Below are 20,316 nucleotides of genomic sequence, written 5' to 3'. Positions count from 1 at the left end.
TCACAAGCAACATAATATGGGCTCCAAGCCTACAGCCATGGCAGAACAGATCAGGGGGCATTATTAATATGTCAATGGCATTCCTATCAATGTCATTATTGTTTTTTACTATTTATATAGATTATTGCAAACTGCAAGCTGATATAAGGAAAACCCTTATCTCAGCTTATTAATGTGTTTTATAACCCTGCATAAACAGAACAGGGCTACATTTTCTTTGTAACATGTAATATCATTTTATTCTGGTATACAGAGATTTCACAAGCTTGGCAATGAATTAACTGTTGAATATTTTATACAAAGCATCATTCTGTAATTATATTACATTACTTCTCCTGTATACTCCAGACTGTACTCACTATTCTGCTGGTGGGGTCACTGTGTATATACATTACATTACTTATCCTGTACTGATCCTGATTATATCCAGTATTATACTCCAGACTGTACTCACTATTCTGCTGGTGGAGTCACTGTGTACATACATTACATTACTTATCCTGTACTGATCCTGAGTTATATCCTGTATTATACTCCAGAGCTGTACTCACTATTCTGCTGGTGGAGTCACTGTGTACATACATTATATAACTTAGCTGCATTAGCTCCACTGATTGTAAATTGATTGGTTAAGGTAATGCGGCCTCCTGAAAATGGGAGTTACTTCAGTATCCAGATCCCCATTGAAGAAAACTTTTTAAATGTCTCTATGACATGTCAAAAGTTTTCTGAAATGACCAGGACGCTTTAAGTTTAAGTGAACTGACCGTTGTGGTCACTAGAAAGAAGTGGCAGAAAAGCTCCACATCTCTTTGGCTTTGCGTTACTCTTTTTCAGGAGGCTGCATGGTGAACCCAGAAGCTCCACCGATTGCGAATTGATAGCATATCCTGACAATATATGATCAATGTCTTCTGTGAGAAAAGGTGTAGTCCAGTTTCAGACATATGGATGTAATAGAGAGGAGCTCCATCTTTTTTAGCAGGAGTTAAGTAACCATACTTGGAGGACTCAAAATGTCTGTCAATATCCTACAGATTTCAGCTGGGGCCACTTTATGTTCTATTGCTCCTACAGGGGAAATGTAGATTTTTTTTCTGTGATAAGATTTTTATAACTTTCATAACAGAGTGAAGAAAAGGTATAGATTTCATTAAAGGGGTTGTACAGGATTAGCAAACCATGGATCCTGTTTTTCTTTTTTACAGATATAGTGCCACATGTTATGTCTGGTAGTGCAGCCTGGCTCCATGACTGGAGTTTAGTTGCAATACCACACCCTTCCTGTGAAAAGGTGTGGGGCTGTTTTTGAAAGAATGCCATCATGTTTTCCTATTCCTAGACAGCAAAACCTCTTTAAGACTCTTTTATTATCATCAACCATCTTAGTATGGCATTAGAATTCCCACATAGTCCTGTTAGGAGAGTTGCCTGCCACAAACACCCCCTTCACTGCTTCCTTCTTAAAAGCCATACAGTTCCTCCCAATGCTACATCACGCAGCACTTCTCTTCAGCCGCTTGTTTCAGTTCTGTAAATGTTGCTGTTGCCTTTTCCTTAATGGTATCAACATCCATATTTGGAATGTTTTGGATGTGACCAAATATTGAACTTTTCTCCTCTTCCTCATCTTGATCTTCAGCCACCATTTTCTGGAGGTCCTCAGGTAGCTCTATATCATCTCCGGCCATCTGTATTTGATTGTCGTCTTTTTCATTCTAGGAAAATAATATCCAATTAGCTGTGATCTGGCCTGACTAAGCAAATGGGAGGTGAAAGAAGAGAGGCCAAACTATGGACCGTGCAGAAGCCGGGTGAGTATGTCTTGTTTATTCGTTAATGTCTGGTTTGTTTTTAATCTTGGCTGCAACTACCTAAAGAAGGCTACTACTACTTCTACCTAAAGGGGGCTGCTGCTGCTGCTACTACCTAAAGGCTGCTGCTACTACTACCTAAAAGGGGGCTGCTACTACCTAAAGAAGGCTACTACTACTTCTACCTAAAGGGGGCTGCTGCTACTACTACCTTAAGGCTGCTGCTACTACTACCTAAAAGGGGTCTGCTACTACTACCTAAAGAAGGCTACTATTACTTCTACCTAAAGGGGGCTGCTGCTACTATTACCTAAAGGCTGCTGCTACTACTACCTAAAAGGGGGCTGCTACTACTACCTAAAGAAGGCTACTACTACTTCTACCTAAAGGGGGCTGCTGCTACTACTACTACCTAAAGGCTGCTGCTACTACTACCTAAAAGGGGGCTGCTACTACTACCTAAAGAAGGCTACTATTACTTCTACCTAAAGGAGGCTGCTGCTACTACTACTACTTAAAAGGGGTCTGCTGCTACTACTACCTAAAAGGGGGCTGTTGCTATTACTACCTAAAGAGGGATATTAGTACCTAAAGGAGACTGCTACTACTATGTAAAGGGGTCTGCTGCTACTACTACCTAAAAGGGGGCTGTTGCTATTACTACCTAAAGGAGACTGCTAATACTATTTAAAGGGGGCTGCTACTACTTCTACGTAAAGGGTGCTGCTACTGCTACTACTACTACTACTACTACTACTACTACTACTACTACTACTACAGAAAGAGGGCTGCTTACACTACTTTAAAAATGTTGCTTTGGATTGGGCTTTAATGCTATTGAATCCCCCATATCACATATTGGGTGCTTAGGTGCTTAAAAATGTGATAATTTTGAAATCTAAGCGTCACATCCCTCCCCCTTCATCAGCCCATACCCCTTCCCTTCATCTATTTCCCCCCCATCTTGGTTAAAGGGGTACTCCACTGCTCAGCGTTTGGAACAAACTGTTCCGAATGCTGTAGCCGGCACCGGGAGCTTGTGACATCATAGTCCTGCCCTCCCTCATGACGTCACGTCCCGCCACCTCAATGCAAATCTATTGGAGGGGATGCCACGCCCCTTCCCATAGACTTGAATTGAGGGGGCAGGGCGTAACATCATGAGGAGGCGAGGCTATGACATCACGAGCTCCCGGCGCCTGAGCGGAGTAATTAAACTTGAAGGACATGTGTCTTTTTTCGACCCTACTAAGTAAGTGTAAGCTTCTACTTTCCTGAATTGCATTTGCATAACCTTACGACTTGTCCTTCTTGTGTTTAAATTTTAATATTGAGGAGAATATAAAATCTTAACCAGATCCTATAATTTAGACCTCATACCAGACCCTCAGTTATTTCCCTCTCCTTGTGGCTCCATCAGGACCCCGGAGCCAAAGAGAAGCTGAAGCTGCTGAAGAGGAACTAAGAGCGAGCTGAGTATTATCATCGGTTATCTGTCAGACTAATCTAATAGATTATTTTCATAATTGAAGCCCAGTATTTATAAAAAATAAAACTATAAAGTGGGCTCTACCATATTATCCATATTATGGGTTAAAGGTGTAGTATATCCATTAGCTTTTTATGGTTTGGTTCTTAAAGGGGTATTCCAGGAAAAAACTTTTTTTTATAGATATATCAACTGGCTCCAGAAAGTTAAACAGATTTGTAAATTACTTCTATTAAAAAATCTTAATCCTTTCAGTACTTATGAGCTTCTGAAGTTAAGGTTGTTCTTTTCTGTCTAAGTGCTCTCTGATGACACCTGTCTTGGGAACCGCCCAGTTTAGAAGAGGTTTGCTATGGGGATTTGCTTCTAAACTGGGCGTTTCCCGAGACACGTGTCATCAGAGAGCACTTAGACAGAAAATAACAACCTTAACTTCAGAAGCTCATAAGTACGGAAAGGATTAAGATTTTTTAAGTAGAAGTAATTTACAAATCTGTTTAACTTTCTGGAGCCAGTTGATATATAAAAAAAAAAGTTTTTCCTGGATAACCCCTTTAATAACTTTTCTTTTCCCATAGGAACACATTTAAAATAACCTTGCAGTAATGCTGCAATTTTACCACAAACCGGCATGAATTTAGTGTCCAATCGAGCCCTATCCGAATTTGCTCCATACCTGTGGTAATCTGTATTTTTCCCGTAAATGTACCCTCAGGCTGGCTCTCTCTGCCTTCCTCTGAACAAACTTGGCATCTCTTTCCATCCTGCAACACAAACAGAATTATTTTACACTCATGGATATCTCCGTCTCTTCCGAACTCACTCCATATCGGTAGCTGTAAACACACGGGGAGGTTTATTAAGATCTGTCCATAGGAAAAGTTGCTGAGTTGCCCATGGCAACCAATCAGATGGCTTCTTTCAGAGGCCTTTTCAAAAATGAAAGAAGGGATGTGATTGGTTGCTATGAGCAGGTTTTGATAAATCTCCCCCATAGAGCTAATATTACATCATTTACTTATTTTATTTATATTTTGTTGTTGTTATTGTAACAGCCCAAAGGGAAGCACAGATTTGATAGAAGGGGGAACCCTTGTGAGATGTTCTAGTCGGGTTGACACGAGGGCTTCCACAAGATGGTTCCCCGCTCCATGAGCTAGAGGCAGGGGGTCTACATGAGTAGTGTGGAAGTTATAATGTTCCCCAGGGCGCACCCTAGTGCAGTTTCTGGGCTCATGGAATGGGGCGTGCCCTTGATAGTGAAGTGCAGGTGCAAGGCCAACACTGGAGAGTTGTAGCATAGAGCAATACTTTCTTTAATTAAAGGGGTATTCCCTTCTGGGACATTTATGGCATACACCCTAGATGCAAGTCCCACCTCTGGGAGTTAGCTATGTTGTTTGCGCAACTCCCATTAATCCCTAGAGGACATGCAACGTACATGTACGTCACTATGCCCGGGTATTTAGCCACAGCCACAAGGTTCCATGATCACCATATCTCCCTACACGGTGATTGGCTAAAGATGGCTGCTGTAAACACCAGACGGGTATTGGCCGCTAATGGCAATCATCAGCGATAATGTTGATGTACTCCATTAACCCTCCAGATTATGTGATTGATACTGATCCTGACATCTAAAGTATCTGCGGGGCTTTGTGAGACTCATGGAACCATCCGCAGTGCGATGGCAGGGGTTCGATGATAGTAGCCAGAGGCTGGGACACTCAACGCTCATTTCCTTGTTCCACAATTTCAAATCTGTGCGAAGTTTTGTTACAGCCACGCTGCACTAGGCCTGGCCCAAAGCCCTGAAAGGTCCTAGTTTGTGCAACTCATCTCCTAAATTTAAAATCCTCTTTCTTTCCTGTCTTTCTGTGCAAGAGCCAGTTAAACCCCGAGCAATCTTGGGTTACAGCCATGCTAGGCCCCCAGAGGGGTATACCAGCGCAACTAGTTCGCACATCCTACTCTAGACTTCATTGAAGAAGATATGTCATGCCGTTTGGCTATTAGTGATGAGCGGCAGGGGCCATATTCGAATTTGCGATATTTTGCGTATATATGGATGAATATTCGTCCTATGTTTGCAAAATTCGCATATTCCGTATGTTCGTTACCTTTTTTTCCATGCGGAAATTCCTAATGAAATTCACATAGTGCGCATGCATGATTATATCTTTCTTCTAAAAGAAGGGAGGGATCAGTGCCCTCTGGAAGTGCCGATATTCACGAATATTTACATATTTGCATATACGAAATATTTGCGCTCCGCACCAACTCACACAGTAAATAATATTGGAGCCTTCTTTGGACCACAAGCTGGAATCAGGGAGGGATGATCACTTTTTTTTTTTACATAGTACACATCATTGTTGTGATGTGTACAGGGAAGAAAAAATTAAACAAAACGAATATCCGTCATTACGAAAATATAGCGCTATATTCTAATTATTTGCGAAATCGCAAAGTGCCGATATTCGCGGTAAAAATCTGCATTTCGAATATTAATACTATTGGCTATCTCTGGCTCTCCTAGAGAGATATATGGAGGGGCTCTGTCGGCCACAGCTTTGTGTGGGGGTCGTGACGCTCTGTTCTTTTGGCGAGTAGGGGGCCCATGCAGGAGATTGAAAGGGGTATTCCCATTTCAATAAAATATAGTTTCCTAGCTCCCTCTGGCCTTGTTTGCTGATGCCAGAAGTGTCCGGGAAGCCGAAAACAGTTGAGCTGGCTTTCTTTCACATTCTGCATATGCCCAACTGAATTTAATGGGAGTTTCATAAAGTGTGTAGCTGTCTGTCCATGGGAGTTACACAAATAGTGTAAGACAACCTTCTTGGCTGTTTTCGGCTAACCAGTCCAGCAGCCCCAGACAGGCTTGAGGGGACAGGATGCTATATTTTACCAACAAGGGAATACCCCTTTAACTTTACTAGCTTTCTGTATAAGGGTGCGTTCCCACCTGGCGTATACGCAGTGTATTTCACGCTACGCAAAATTTACGGTAGCAGTGGGAAATACGCTGCATATTCCTTGCTCATTACACACAGGTCTTCCGGCGGCAGCCCTATGTGTGTAGTGAGTTTTAGAGGCGGTGCCGTGTGCCGGCCTGACTGTGACGCGCGACTCCACCTCCAAAACTCACTGCACACATAGGGCTGCCGCCGGAAAGCCCTGTGTGTATAGTGAGCAAGGAATACGCAGCGTATTTCCCGCTGCTACTGTAAATTTTGCGCAGTGTGAAATATGCTGCGTATATGCCAAGTGGGAACGCACCCTAAAGAGTAATTCCGAAGCTAAACTCCTCCTTAGCCCAGAGCATTCTCTTTGTAATGGCTCATGCTAGGTTTATATACATGCATTTATACAGTATAACAGCACATAAATGCACAAGCTTCATCTAAAGTACTGCAAATCCAATGCAATTACAAATTCACTTTGTACAATTGCAAAAGGCAGATAAACAGTATGATAACCGACCAGTAAGTCTCAAAACACATGTAGGACACTGCATTTTGGAGGCCCAAGCTTACCTGTTGCTTCCCTACCATATACAGTCATGTTGGCACCCCTGAAATTTCTCTAGAAAATGAAGTATTTCTCACAGAAAAGGATTGCAGTAACACATAAGGATTGCAGTAACACATGTTTTGCTATACACATGTTTATTCCCTTTGTGTGTATTGGAACTAAACCAAAAAAGGGAGGAAAAAAAGCAAATTGGACATAATGTCACCAAACTCCAAAAATGGGCTGGACAAAATTATTGGCACCCTTCCAAAATTGTGGAAAAATAAGATTGTTTCAAGCATGTGATGCTCCTTTAAACTCACCTGGAGCAAGTAACATAGAAACATAGAATGTGTCGGCAGATAAGAACCATTTGGCCCATCTAGTCTGCCCAATAATCTGAATACTATGAATAGTTCCTGGCCCTATCTTATATGAAGGATAGCCTTATACCTATCCCTATCTTATATGAAGGATAGCCTTATGCCTATCCCTATCTTATATGAAGGATAGTCTTATACCTATCCCTATCTTATATGAAGGATAGCCTTATGCCTATCCCTATCTTATATGAAGGATAGTCTTATACCTATCCCTATCTTATATGAAGGATAGTCTTATACCTATCCCTATTTTATATGAAGGATAGCCGTATACTTATTCCATGCATGTTTAAACTCCTTCACTGTATTTGCAGCGACCACTTCTGCAGGAAGGCTATTCCATGCATCCACTACTCTCTCAGTAAAGTAATACTTCCTTATATTACTGCAGAAACCTTTGCCCCTCTAATTTAAAACTATGTCCTCTTGTGGTAGTTTTTCTTCTTTTAAATCTCCTCTTCTCCTTTACCGTGTTGATTCCCTTTATGTATATAAAAGTCTCTATCATATCCCCTCGGTCTCTTCTTTCTTCTATACATGTTGTGGTCCTTTAACCTTTCCTGGTAAGTTTTATCCTGCAATCCATGTACTAGTTTAGTAGCTCTTCTCTGAACTCTCTCTAGAGCATCTATATCCTTCTGGAGATACGGCCTCCAGTATTGCGCACAATACACCAAGTGAGGTCTCAGTGTTCTGTACAGCGGCATGAGAACTTCTCTCTCTACTGCTTATACCTCTCCCTATACATCCAAGCATTCTGCTAGCATTTCCTGCTGCTCTATTACATTGTCTTCCTGCCTTTAAGTCTTTTGAAATAATTACTCCTAAATCCCTTTCCTCAGATACTGAGGTCAGGACTGTGTCAAATATTCTATATTCTGCCCGAGGGTTTTTACGCCCCAGGTGCATTATCTTGCACTTATTCACTTTAGATTTCAGCTGCCATAGTTCTGACCATTCTTCAAATTTTCCTAAATTATTTTCCATTTGGCGGATCCCTCCAGGAACATCAACCCTGTTACATATCTTTGTGTCATCAGTAAAAAGACACACCTTACCATCGAGAAATTTTGCAATATCACTAATGAAGATATTAAACAATATTGGTCCCAGTACAGATCCCTGAGGTCCCCACTGATGACCTTGCTCTGAATATTCTCCATTGATTACAATCCTCTGTTGCCCGCAGGTGTGGGCAATATAAAAATCACACCTGAAAGCAGATAAAAAGGAGAGAAGTTCACTTAGTCTTTGCATTGTGTGTCTGTGTGTGCCACACTAAGCATGGACAACACAAAGAGGAGGAGAGAACTGTCTGAGGACTTGGGAACCAAAATTGTGGAAAAATATCAACTATCTCAAGGTTACAAGTCCATCTCCAGAGATCTAGATTTTCCTTTGTTCACAGTGCTTAACATTATCAAGAAGTTTCAAACACATGGCACTGTAGATAATCTCCCTGGGTGTGGACGGAAGAGAAAAATTGCTGAAATGTGTCAACGCAGGATAGTCTGGATGGTGGATAAGCAGCCCCAAACAAGTTCCAAAGATCTTCAAGCTGTCCTGCAGGCTCAGCACGAGCTATCTGCTGACTTTTAAATGAAACGCTATGGCAGGAGACCCAGGAGGACCCCACTGCTGACACAGAGACATACATTTTGCCAAAATGAACTTGCGTAAGCCAAAATCCTTCTGGGAAAATGTCTTGTGGACCATCTGTCCACAAGACATTTTCCCAGAAGGATTTTGGCTTACGCAAGTTCATTTTGGCAAAATGTATGTCTCTGTGTCAGCAGTGGGGAGACCAAGATAGAGCTTTTTGGTAAAGTACATCATTCTACTGTTTACCGAAAACAAAATGAGGCCTACAAAGAAAAGAACACAGTACCTACATTGAAATATGGTGGAGGTTCAATGATGTTTTGGGGTTGTTTTGCTGCCTCTGGCACTGGGTGCCTTGAATGTGTGCAAGGCATCATGAAATCTGAGGATTACCAACGCATTTTGGGTCGCACTGTACAGTCCAGTGTCAGAAAGCTGGGTTTGCATCCGAGATCTTGGGTCTTCCAGCAGAACAATGACCCCAAACATACGTCAAAAATCACCCAGAAATGGATGGCAACAAAGTCCTGGAGAGTTATGAAGTGTCAGCAATGAGTCCAGATCTAAATCCCATTGAACACCTGTGGAGAGATCTTAAAATTGCTGTTGGGAAAAGACGCCTTCCAATAAGAGAGACCTGGAGCAGTTTGCAAAGGAAGAGTGGTCCAACATACCGGCTGAGTGGTGTAAGAAGCTTATTGATGGTTATAGGAAGCCATTGATTTCAGTTATTTTTTCCAAAGGGTGTGCAACCAAATATTAAGTTAAGGGTGCCAATAATTTTGTCCAGACCATTTTTGGAGTTTGGTGACATTATGTCCAATTTGCTTTTTTTTCCTCTCTTTTTTGGTTTAGTTCCAATACACACAAAGGGCATAAACATGTGTAGAGCAAAACATGTTACTGCAATCCTTTTCTGTGAGAAATACTTCATTTCAGGGGTGCCAACATTTACGGCCAAGACTGTATATTGTCCCTTTTATTCATCATCATTTTTGGCATTATTTGTGCACTATGACATCCATCATTATATTATTTTCTTTCTCTGCTGGGTTGTCACTGTGTGTTATTTATGTGCTTCCGACCCCAAATTCTGATAAACCCAAAAAGTTCCTTCTATCATATGTAAAGAGATCAGTAATAGACGAGGAAGGAGATCCACTACAAGGCACCCATTAAAGGGGTACTCTGCCCCTAGACACCTTAACCCCTATCCAAAGGATGCCTGATCACAGGGGTCCTGCCACTGGGGACCCCCTGCGATCTCAGCTGCGGAACTCCAGACATCTGGTGCATGGAGCGAACTTCGCTCTGTGCCGGATGACTGGCCATGCGGGGCGGAGACTCCTGACGTCATGGTCCCACCCTGCTCATGACATCATGGCCACGCCCCTTCAATGCAAGTCTATGCATAGCCCCTCCCATAGACTTGCATTGAGGTGGCCGGGCTGTAACATCCCAGGCCTCCGGCGCTGCAACTGACGCTCTAAACGAATGCCGGGTGCAGCAAGAATCAAGGCAGGACCCCCGCAATTAGACATCTAAAGGCTAGTGGATAAGATGTCTAGGGGCGGAGTACCCCTTTCACATGGAAGGGTAATGATATATGGAGTGGGTGTCTGGAGTGGGAACCGTTCTTTGTAGCTGCTTCAGTTCTGTCTAAAAGGAATCCTGAGTGTTAACTGGTTCTAGGAAGAAGTAATCACAAGAAGGATTAGGACAATAGGAAATTGACCTAACGGGTAAAGCAACTAAGTAGCAATAATCATATTAATCACATGATCCAATCTTGAGCCAAAGTCAAGTCTGAGAACCAAGATCCATTAAAGGGGTATTCCAGGCAAAAACTTTTTTATATATATATCAACTGGCTCCGGAAAGTTAAACAGATTTGTAAATTACTTCTATTAAAAAATCTTAATCCTTCCAATAGTTATTAGCTTCTGAAGTTTTCTGTCTAACTGCTCAATGATGATGTCACGTCCTGGGAGCTGTGCATGATGGGAGAATATCCCCATAGGAACTGCGCAGCTCCCGGGACGTGAGTCATCAGAGAGCAGTTAGACAGAAAACAGCAACTCAACTTCAGAAGCTAATAACTATTGGAAGGATTAAGATTTTTTAATAGAAGTCATTTACAAATCTGTTTAACTTTCCGGAGCCAGTTGATATATAAAAAAAAGTTTTGGCCTGGAATACCCCTTTAATGATACAATGCATTCAGAAAGTTTTCAGACCCCTTCACTTCTTTCACATTTTGTTCAGTTGCTCCTTGTTTTAAAATGACAAAGTAAAAACCGGAACCATTACTAATTTATTGAAAAGAAATATCTTGCAGTGACATAAGTATTCATACCCTTTACTCAGTTCTTAGTTAAATCCCCTTTGACAGTGATCACAGCCTCCAGTCTTCTTGGGGGGGATGAGGCCACAAGGTTTACACACTGGGATTTGGGGATTTTCTGCCATTCTTCGCTGGGGATCCTCGGTCAAGTTGGATGGGGACCGTCGGTAGAAGCCATTTTCAGGTCTCTCCAAAGATGTTCCATTGGGTCAGGGCTCTGGCTGGGCCCCTCAAGGACATTCACAGAGTTCTAGCTCACCTCTCTTAACAAGGCTCTTCTTCCCCGATGACTTAGTTTGGTAACGTGGCCAACTCTAGGAAGAGTCTTTTTGTTTATTACAAATTTCTTCCATTTTAGAATTATAAAGCCACTGTGCTCTTAGGAACTTTCAGTGTAGCAGAATTTTTTGTACCTTTCTCTAGATGTGTTCTTTATGACAATCCTGTGTGTGAGCTCTATAGGCAGGTCTTTCCCCCTCATGGCTTTGCTCTGATATACATTGTCAGCTGTGAGACCTTATACAGACAGAGCTGTGTCTTCCCAATTCCTGTCCAATCAGCTAAATTTACCACAGGTGACTCCAATCAAGGTGAAGAAACATGTCAGAGAGAATCAAGAAAAATGGGAGGAGCCAGAGTGACATTTCAAGAGTCATAGCAAAGGGTCTAAATATGACTTTTTCATGTTTAATAAATTTGTTAGAATTCTGTTTTCACCTTCTCATGATGGGGCAATGAGTGCAGAAAAAATATATATTTTTTATTTTGGCACAAAATCACCACATAACAAAAGGGGAAAAAAATAAAGGGCTGAAAACTTTCCAAATGCATTGTAGCTGCATAAACTTCATGGGCATTTACAATAAACACATGCACGTGCTGAGTACGGCTGCAACATGTAATATTGTCACTTCAGCCAGGAGAAAGACATCAAGCTTATAAAAGTATACATGCCAGTCATTTTTATATCAGGCTTTTGGAGAATTGTTCATGGATGAGGTAGAACCCTAAGACTCATTCCATGTTCAGAACTGAGCCTATATACAATGTTCTCTTAAAGGGGTACTCCACTGCTCAGCATTTGGAACACACTGTTCCGAACACTGGAGCCGGCGCCGGGAGCTCGTGACATCATAGCCCCTCCCCCCAGGATGTCACATCCCGCCGCCTCAATGCAAGTCTATGGGATGGGGCGTGACTGCTGTATCCGGGAAACTGTCCAAGCAACCATCAGAGATCAAATGTCTAGATCCCTCAGAAAGAGAAACCAGGCAAGCTAGAAGTCAGATGGGCACCCATTTAGAGGGACACCCATAAGGGCACTGCAAATCCTTATGGCATTATTCCACTGAACCTTGTCAGAAATGAATGGAGGTGAGTATGTTCCATTGGCTGAAATGCTTATAGAGGCATACCTTGAAGCTTCTGGGCCCCAGCACAAAAAAAAATGCTCCCCTCTCCTGCCATGTGCCATTTATAATGCTGGCGTCTTCTTATGTGGCAGAGGGCCAGGCCATTGACCCCCCTCAGGCATCAAGGGCTGGATACAGCTGCTACCTCTACATTCACTATAGCTACTTTCAGGCTATGGAAGGAAATGTCCCACCATAGAGACTTAGGCCCTATGGCAGAGGGTCCTAAGGGAATTTCAAACTCAGGCCTCCCAAATGAGAAACTGAATGGTATACTATAGTATTACATTGATCCATTCTATCAGTGATCCACTGCTTTAGCCTGCCTGGCAGACTGTACAAGTTGTGGGTGAGTGCGTTTTTTCCTCTACAAATGTACTTATTATTGGACTTTTCTTGTTAAACCTGCACCCACAATATATGTCTGCCTACCCGATCTCCTTGAAGTATTTACCACAGCCATTACCCACTGAGTACAGTCCGGACAGTGCCATTTCATCCTACACCTTGCACAGACAGTACAAGATGCTTGGTCACGGCAGCCACTTAGGCCTAGTACAAGTCTCAGGCTATCATGACAACGGATTGGTCACTGCACCACCAATGATACCCCAAACACTGTTAAAATGATGCTATAAGTTCTGATGGAGCGTGGGATCGTGCATTCTCTATGAGATACAGTGTTTGGGAATCATTAGCCCCCCCCCCCCCCCCCATAGAGAATACATGGAGCAGGTACCGACGCCACTCTCCATGCAGCAATGAGATTTGAGGGTCCGTTCTGGAGATTACGATATACAATGGAGTACCCCTTTAGTAGCCAGCAACCAGGATGCAATGGGGTCCGGGGTCCTCGCCATACACCCTTAACCGATATATCCGTCATAAAAAAGGGGAAAAAAAGGAAAATGAGAATGGTTGCCCATAGCAACCAGATTGCCATACTTGCTCTCCATTTTCTCAAGGTCTGTCTATGGCAGTGTTTACCAGCCATGGAGCCTCTAGCGGTTGCAAAACTACAACTCCCAGCATGCCCGGACAGCCGTTGGCTGTCCGGGCATGCTGAGAGTTGTAGTTTTGCAGTCTGGTTGGGGAACACTGGTCTGTAGCAATTGCTCCATTGGAAAGGAGGGCAACAAAGCAAAACTAAAATGTTCTCCTCTTGGTGCCCACCATTACATGAGCCCCTGGATTGGGTTTGTCTTGCCCCCTCCTGTCATCTGTTGTGTTACACAACCTCCATAGCGTCAATTTTAGACCTGACTGCCCCCTTTGATTGGGCTCCTGGGGGGGGGGGGGGGGGTTTCACCATCTGGTGTGTACTAAGGTAATTGAATTGGCATCCAAAAGTATATTATATCCAGCCAAAAGGTATAGCACGGGTTAATCTGTTCTCCAAATTTTACTAAATTTCGGTTGTCGTGTATCCCCAGACTTATTGTAAGCCGGCAAATCACAACTCACAATTGACAACTTGTATTTTAATTGATAACCCCCCCGCCAGTTGCCCCCCCCCCCCCCCCCCCCGAATTCAATTTTATTGATCATTTCTAATGATCCTGAAAACATAAACTCAATAAACAGTATAAACAGTAACAACCAGTTATTTTGTGTCCTGATGTAGCAGAGCCGACATTGCCGTTTGAGTCCTTAAGACTGTTCCGATTTCCGATTTTGTTTCAGATATGACCCAATGACAAAGTCAGCTCTGCTATATCCGTATATATTTATATATAGCTCATACTCACTGCTCCTCCACTAGTTGTCTCTGATACTCCTCATACTCCTCATGGGTCATTCCTTGGGCAGCAGCCGGGTTAGTGGCATCTGCCCCTTCCGTCTTCTCTTCGCTCGTTTCTCCTAATCCAAAACTCTTCAAGGGGTTGCCCACCATGCTCTTGATTAGAAAGGCCATGTCCGCCGCCTATCCGACCATACAGACCCCAGACAATATACTGTAGGGATAGTAGGAGAGCAATAATGTCGGGCAGGGGAGATGTGTGCAGCGATACCAGCTGGTCAAGGGCACACTGTTACCGAGAACTATATGCCAAAAATGGTTTGTCAGCCATAATCTGGATTAGCGGGTGAACTGCACTGGACTGAGGCAGATGGTTCAGATTACTACAAAAATCATTAGATGCAGCTGCCTACTTTCCTTAATAATACCTTAAGCTAATTTCCAATCAAAGTATATGATATAGAAGAAGGAATATTAGGAAGGTTGAAGAATTCATTTGCAAGAAAAAGAATCTTTTACATTTTATTTTAGGTGAGTTTCTTATAAATATTTACAGAAAAATCTAAAAAATCTCTGTCCTTGACTTGTCCTCTACTGCCAGATACTGAAATAGGACCTCTCTTTCTAAGCTGTTCCTTTTTTCAAAAAATTTTTAAAAGTATTTAGGAATATGCCTTACAGCAGGACTCATGGACATAGGCAACAACTGGAGTTGCCCCATTGAATGGGAAAGGTAACATAGCAACATAGTTCATAAGGTTGAAAAAAGACCAGAGTCCATCAAGTTCAACCCATAACCCTAATGAGTCCCTACTGAGTTGATCCAGAGGAAGGCAAAAAACCCTCATACTAGAGGAAAAAATTCCTTCCCGACTCCAAATATGGCATCAGAATAAATCCGTGGATCAACATTCTGTCCCTATAAATCTAGAATCCATAACCTGCAATGTTATTATTCTCCAAAAATGTATCCAGACCCCTTTTTAATTCTTTTACAGAGTTCACCATGACATCTCCTCAGGCAGAGAATTCCACAGTCTCACTGCTCTTACAGTAAAGAACCTCCGTCTGTGCCGGTGTAGAAACCTTCTTTCCTCTAGACGGAGAGGATGCCCCCTTGTTATAGATACAGTCCTGGGTATAAATATATCATGGAGAGATCTCTGTACTGCCCCCTGATATATTTATACATAGTTATTTGGTCTCCCCTAAGTCTTCTTTTTTCTAAACTAAATAACCCTAATTCTGATAACCTTTCTGGGTACTGTAGTCCTCCCATTCCCCGTATTACCCTGGTTGCCCGTCTTTGAACCATCTCCAGCTCCACTATATCTTTCTTGTACACTGTTGTCTGGGCATGCTTGGTTACCTTCGCAGAGGTCATTCTAGAAGGAGGGGAAGGTTGATCTGTGAGCAATAGTTTTTGTGTGTACCTCCGTTATCTATACACTGTTGTCACCTTTCTTTGTAAGGCCTCGTTTACCTGGGGGAATTTCCAAGCAGAATCTGGCAGAAAAATTCCACTTCAAAATTCCATTGAGTCCCATTGTTTTCAAGGCCGTGTGAACATACCCTTATCCTGCTTGTGATGATAAGGAGGACGCTGCTGGGAAGGGATCTGCACAGAAAAGGAAGTCTCAGGTTGTTATTAGGCCTAGTGTCCAGGATTGAAAATGCCAGATTTAAGGATTATTGTAAAAGATATAAGGTAAAATGGAAAATAAAATAAAAACATCACCAAAACGTTAAAAAAAATAATAATAATAATTTGGTTAACCTAAAACTGATAATGAGGACTATACAACTTCCTGTCAGGAAATTTAATGGATGTGTGAAATTTGAAAATGAAACAACTACATTGATGTGGTCTGAAATGGCAGGCGATCCTTAACCCCAAGTGCAGTAGTACACTTACGCTGGGGTGGAGGTCCTGCATTTGTGGACCACAACATAGGTTCACTACTGTCGTAGATGTAAACAAGGACATTAACTAACCCTCAAAACTGATGTTAAAGAGGTACTCCGGTGAAAACCTTTTTTCTTTTAAATCAACTGGTGGCAGAAAGTTAAACATATTTGTAAATTACTTCTTTTAAAAAATCTTAATACTTCCAGTACTTATTAGCTGCTGAATACTACAGAGGAAATTCTTTTCTTTTTGGAATGCTCTCTGATGACATCACGAGTACAGTTCTCTCTGCTGACGTTATTATAATAATAATAACGCTTTATTTATTGTTGTCCTTAGTGGGATTTGAACCCAAGTCCCCAGCACTGCAAAGCAGCAGTGCTAACCACTGAGCCACCATGCTGCCCTTAGCATACATCTGCTATGCATGGTTGCTAAAATGGACAGAGATGTCAGCAGAGAGCACTGTGCTCGTGATGTCATCAGTGTTCCAAAAAGAAAGGAATTTCCTCTGTAGCATTCAGCAGCTAATAAGTACTGGAAGGATTAAGATTTTTTAATAGAAGTAATTTACAAATATGTTTAACTTTCTACCACCAGTTGATTTAAAAGAAAAAAGGTTTTCACCAGAGTACCCCTTTAAATTGAGACATTAGCCAGTATATCCTTATATGAAGTACATACCTGAGCCCGCACACCAACGCCAAGGTTTCTCAAGTGGTACGGGACCTAACACTAACCTACCTGTGCATGATAAGCAAACCAGGAACCAAATTACAGCAGCATTAGGTCTGATTTGTAGACTGCTCCCCGGTTACCTCCAGTGTAACTAAGCACACATACAATGGGAGGGGGGGAGAGACAGGCTACAAGCCCCACCCTGGTTGGCTAATATATTGCCGGCCTCACAGGTGATGCCTTAAAGGGGTACTCCGGTGCTTAGACATCTTATCCCCTATCCAAAGAATAGGGGATAAGATGCCTGATCGTGGGAGTCCCGCCGCTGGGGACCCCCGGGATCATGCACGCGGCACCCCGTTTGTAATCAGTCCCCGGAGCGTGTTCACTCCGGGACTGATTACCGGCTACTACAGGGCGGGCGGCGTGTGACGTCAAGCCCCCACCCCGTGTGATGTCACGCTCTGCCCCTCAATGCAAGCCTACGGGAGGGGGCGTGACAGCTATCACGCCCCCTCCCGTAGGCTTGCATTGAGGGGCGGAGCTTGACGTCACACGCCGCCCGCCCTGTAGTCGTCGGTAATCAGTCCCGGAGCGAACACACTCCAGGGACTGATTACAAACGTGGTGCCGCGTGCAAGATCACGGGGGTCCCCGGTGGCGGGACTCCCGCGATCAGGCATCTTATCCCCTATCCTTTGAAAAAAATATATATGTGGTAGCCCTTGGGGGGTGTATTGTGGTGGTGGTATGGTATCGGTATATGAGGGGTTAATATTAACCCTGTCACTTGTGACGCCAGGGTGAGGGCTGGTATTACTGAGGTATAGCTTCGGCCTATCGCCGCCCTTCCCAGAAACGACAGGCGTATGCAGGTAATGACTGAAGGTCCACACTGGAGTTAAACTTGAACTGAAGTAAGCTTTACTCTTGAACTTGCAGTACATTCAGAATACAGTTACAGTCTCTGCAATACACTTCTATAGACTTCAATGACTGACAGTTGCTGTGGACCTTGCGTCTTTTGCAGGTTAATAGAATCAAGGTAATTGGTGCGTGGATCCATCCGGATTTAGGGGTAGATTAGGTCCGGTGGTCTTGCAGAGTGTTTGGGGATTGATACACTCTATATTTGCTAAGGATCGGCCGTTGCTGCGAGGCTTGGGCATAACTCACGGTTTTTAGCAGCGCAGGTTCTATAGAGAGATGTTGCTCGCTTGGCAACCCAGGAACAAAGAGAGCTAAAATGGCCGCCACGTCCCTTATATGGACAGGGGGTGGAGCCTAATTTGATAGGTCCAAGGTCAGCTGTCACTCACCGTCACACAGGCTTCTGGGTGATCATCTGACTTCCTATACAGGTCCTATACACATAATAAAACCAAAACGAGGCTAGAAATACCAAAATGAGGCCTGGAACGCATCCACAGTGAGACCTGGAACGCATCACATGACCCGAAGGCCCTGCGACGCCATGGAAACAAGTAATTAACTATTTATTTACATATACTATTCTATTTACATTAACCTATGCATAAATTAGAGATTCATACACTAGAATAGAAGCGACTAGGGGTAGACTGGCTAAGAGGGATCCCTAAGTCCTAGGGACTCTGGCTATGGGGACCCATAAATAAACAAGTACTGCATAGAATGCGGTACTGGGACACCACAAACCCCCTTACTAAAGATAAGTCAGCCCCGATGTCTGTCCCCTGAGACAGAGGGACTAGGACTAGAACAGGATGCTATAGAACAGGATGAGGGTGCATTCACACCACGTTTGTGCAATACAGTTCCCGTATACGTTTTCTATGTGAAAACCGTATGGAATCGTATTGGAAAACGTATGCATTGACTCTCCATTGAAAACCGTATGCCAAAAGATGCATCAGGTTGTGTCCGTTTTGCATTCTGTACGGTTTTGTCAGGTTTTTTTCCTGTACCCAAAACCGTAGTCTACCACGGTTTTAGGTCCGGTTGAAAAACTGTATTAAACCGTATACGATTTTTTTTTTTAACATGGGAATCAATGGGAACCATACAGAACTGTATGTGCATACAGTTCCATACGGTTTTCACCATACGGTTTTTGACTTTGCACAGCTTTTTTCTTGGAATTTCAGTCAATCAAGTAAAACTTTATTCATAATGGAGTGAAAAGTTAAAAACGTATACGTTTTTTTTCTTTAAAAACGGATGCAACCGGATGTCAGTTTTCAAACCGTATATGGTTTTTAACTGTATACGGGTTAAAATTTGTACACACGTTTTGATACAGTTTAGTCAGGTTTTGAGGAATCCGTTTTTCCTCAAAAACCTGATACAGGAACTGTATTGCAAAATCGTGGTGTGAATGCAGCCTGATCTGTACATTTGCTATACATCCTAAGTAGACTAAACACATTTTGATGCTATCTAGACATTTGAATACTATCTATCCTTTAGTTTCTAGCTTCCTATACAACTCTATAAAACTTATGATACATTTTGAGGCTTACTAGGCAATTAGGTCTCTCTAGACAATTAGATAGCTGCCTAAGACATTTTTATTAGCTCTCTATACATTCTGATGAGGCTAAAACTGAACATTAGCACATACTTATATATACATAAGGCTAACTAGATATTAATACAGCTCTATTTATTTTTTGCATCAAGCTGACTAGACATTGGTATTATCTCACACATTCTATATGCCAAACATTAAGTTACCTGTTAGTTAGTACACGAAAGGTATACTGGCTAGCCGGAAGCTAGGTCACAGCAAGGGTGGCTGCTAGGGTCTATCGACTACACGCCACTTACCCCTAGAGCACTTTCAAAACAACCTATCCAGGTTATTCCAAGAATTACGTGTTTATTTTCTGTAGTAGCAAGAGCATCTACTGGCCAGGCAGAGCATCTCACACACGCAATGAATAAAGAAGAGAAGTGTACCTAACAGTGGCAGGAATTGGGTATCAATATGCTACAATTCCTTAAGTGTTTTTTGAAGTGACATATTAGAAATTTTGAGGTAGTACATTAAGTGAGTAATCTAGGGTACTATGTGCAAGTACTATTTGAAAGGGAATCCTCCCTATCATTTTTTTTTTTGTAGAGACAGGTGCTAGCGATGGGCGACAGCAATACTACTACCCTCGGAGGAGCTGAGGTGTCCCCTATTGAGTTACTACTAAACACCTTTGATTTATGATACATTTGTATGTACAAAAATGTATACATATTTTTAGTGTTGAGTGTACACGTGCTGTACGTCGATATTTTCCATGTACAATTCTGAGCTATTTTAATGTACATAGACATTTGACTATATTTTCTATGTACAAACCTTACTTACTATTTATGTACACAGACACAGGGACATCACTCGGTGTACGGAACCATATACAAATTTACTATGTATTTATCAACACTCAAACAGATTT

General features: G+C 42.5%; 1 protein-coding gene across 1 annotated transcript; it reads right to left on the bottom strand.

Moving 5' to 3' along the window:
* Positions 1-240: 240 nt before the first annotated feature.
* Positions 241-14,530, bottom strand: CPLX4 (complexin 4). Its single transcript, XM_056552522.1, has 3 exons — positions 14,306-14,530; positions 3,980-4,067; positions 241-1,718 (listed from the first exon to the last, which is right to left on the bottom strand). Exons 1-3 carry the CDS (start codon positions 14,470-14,472, stop codon positions 1,491-1,493), a joined length of 483 nt encoding a protein of 160 aa, XP_056408497.1. The 5' UTR covers positions 14,473-14,530; the 3' UTR covers positions 241-1,490.
* Positions 14,531-20,316: the final 5,786 nt, after the last annotated feature.

Source organism: Hyla sarda, chromosome 1 (assembly GCF_029499605.1).
Source record: "Hyla sarda isolate aHylSar1 chromosome 1, aHylSar1.hap1, whole genome shotgun sequence".
NCBI classification, from domain to species: Eukaryota; Metazoa; Chordata; class Amphibia; order Anura; family Hylidae; genus Hyla; species Hyla sarda.
Note: the sequence above shows the minus strand (reverse complement) of the source record. Positions and strands in the feature narration are given on the sequence as shown.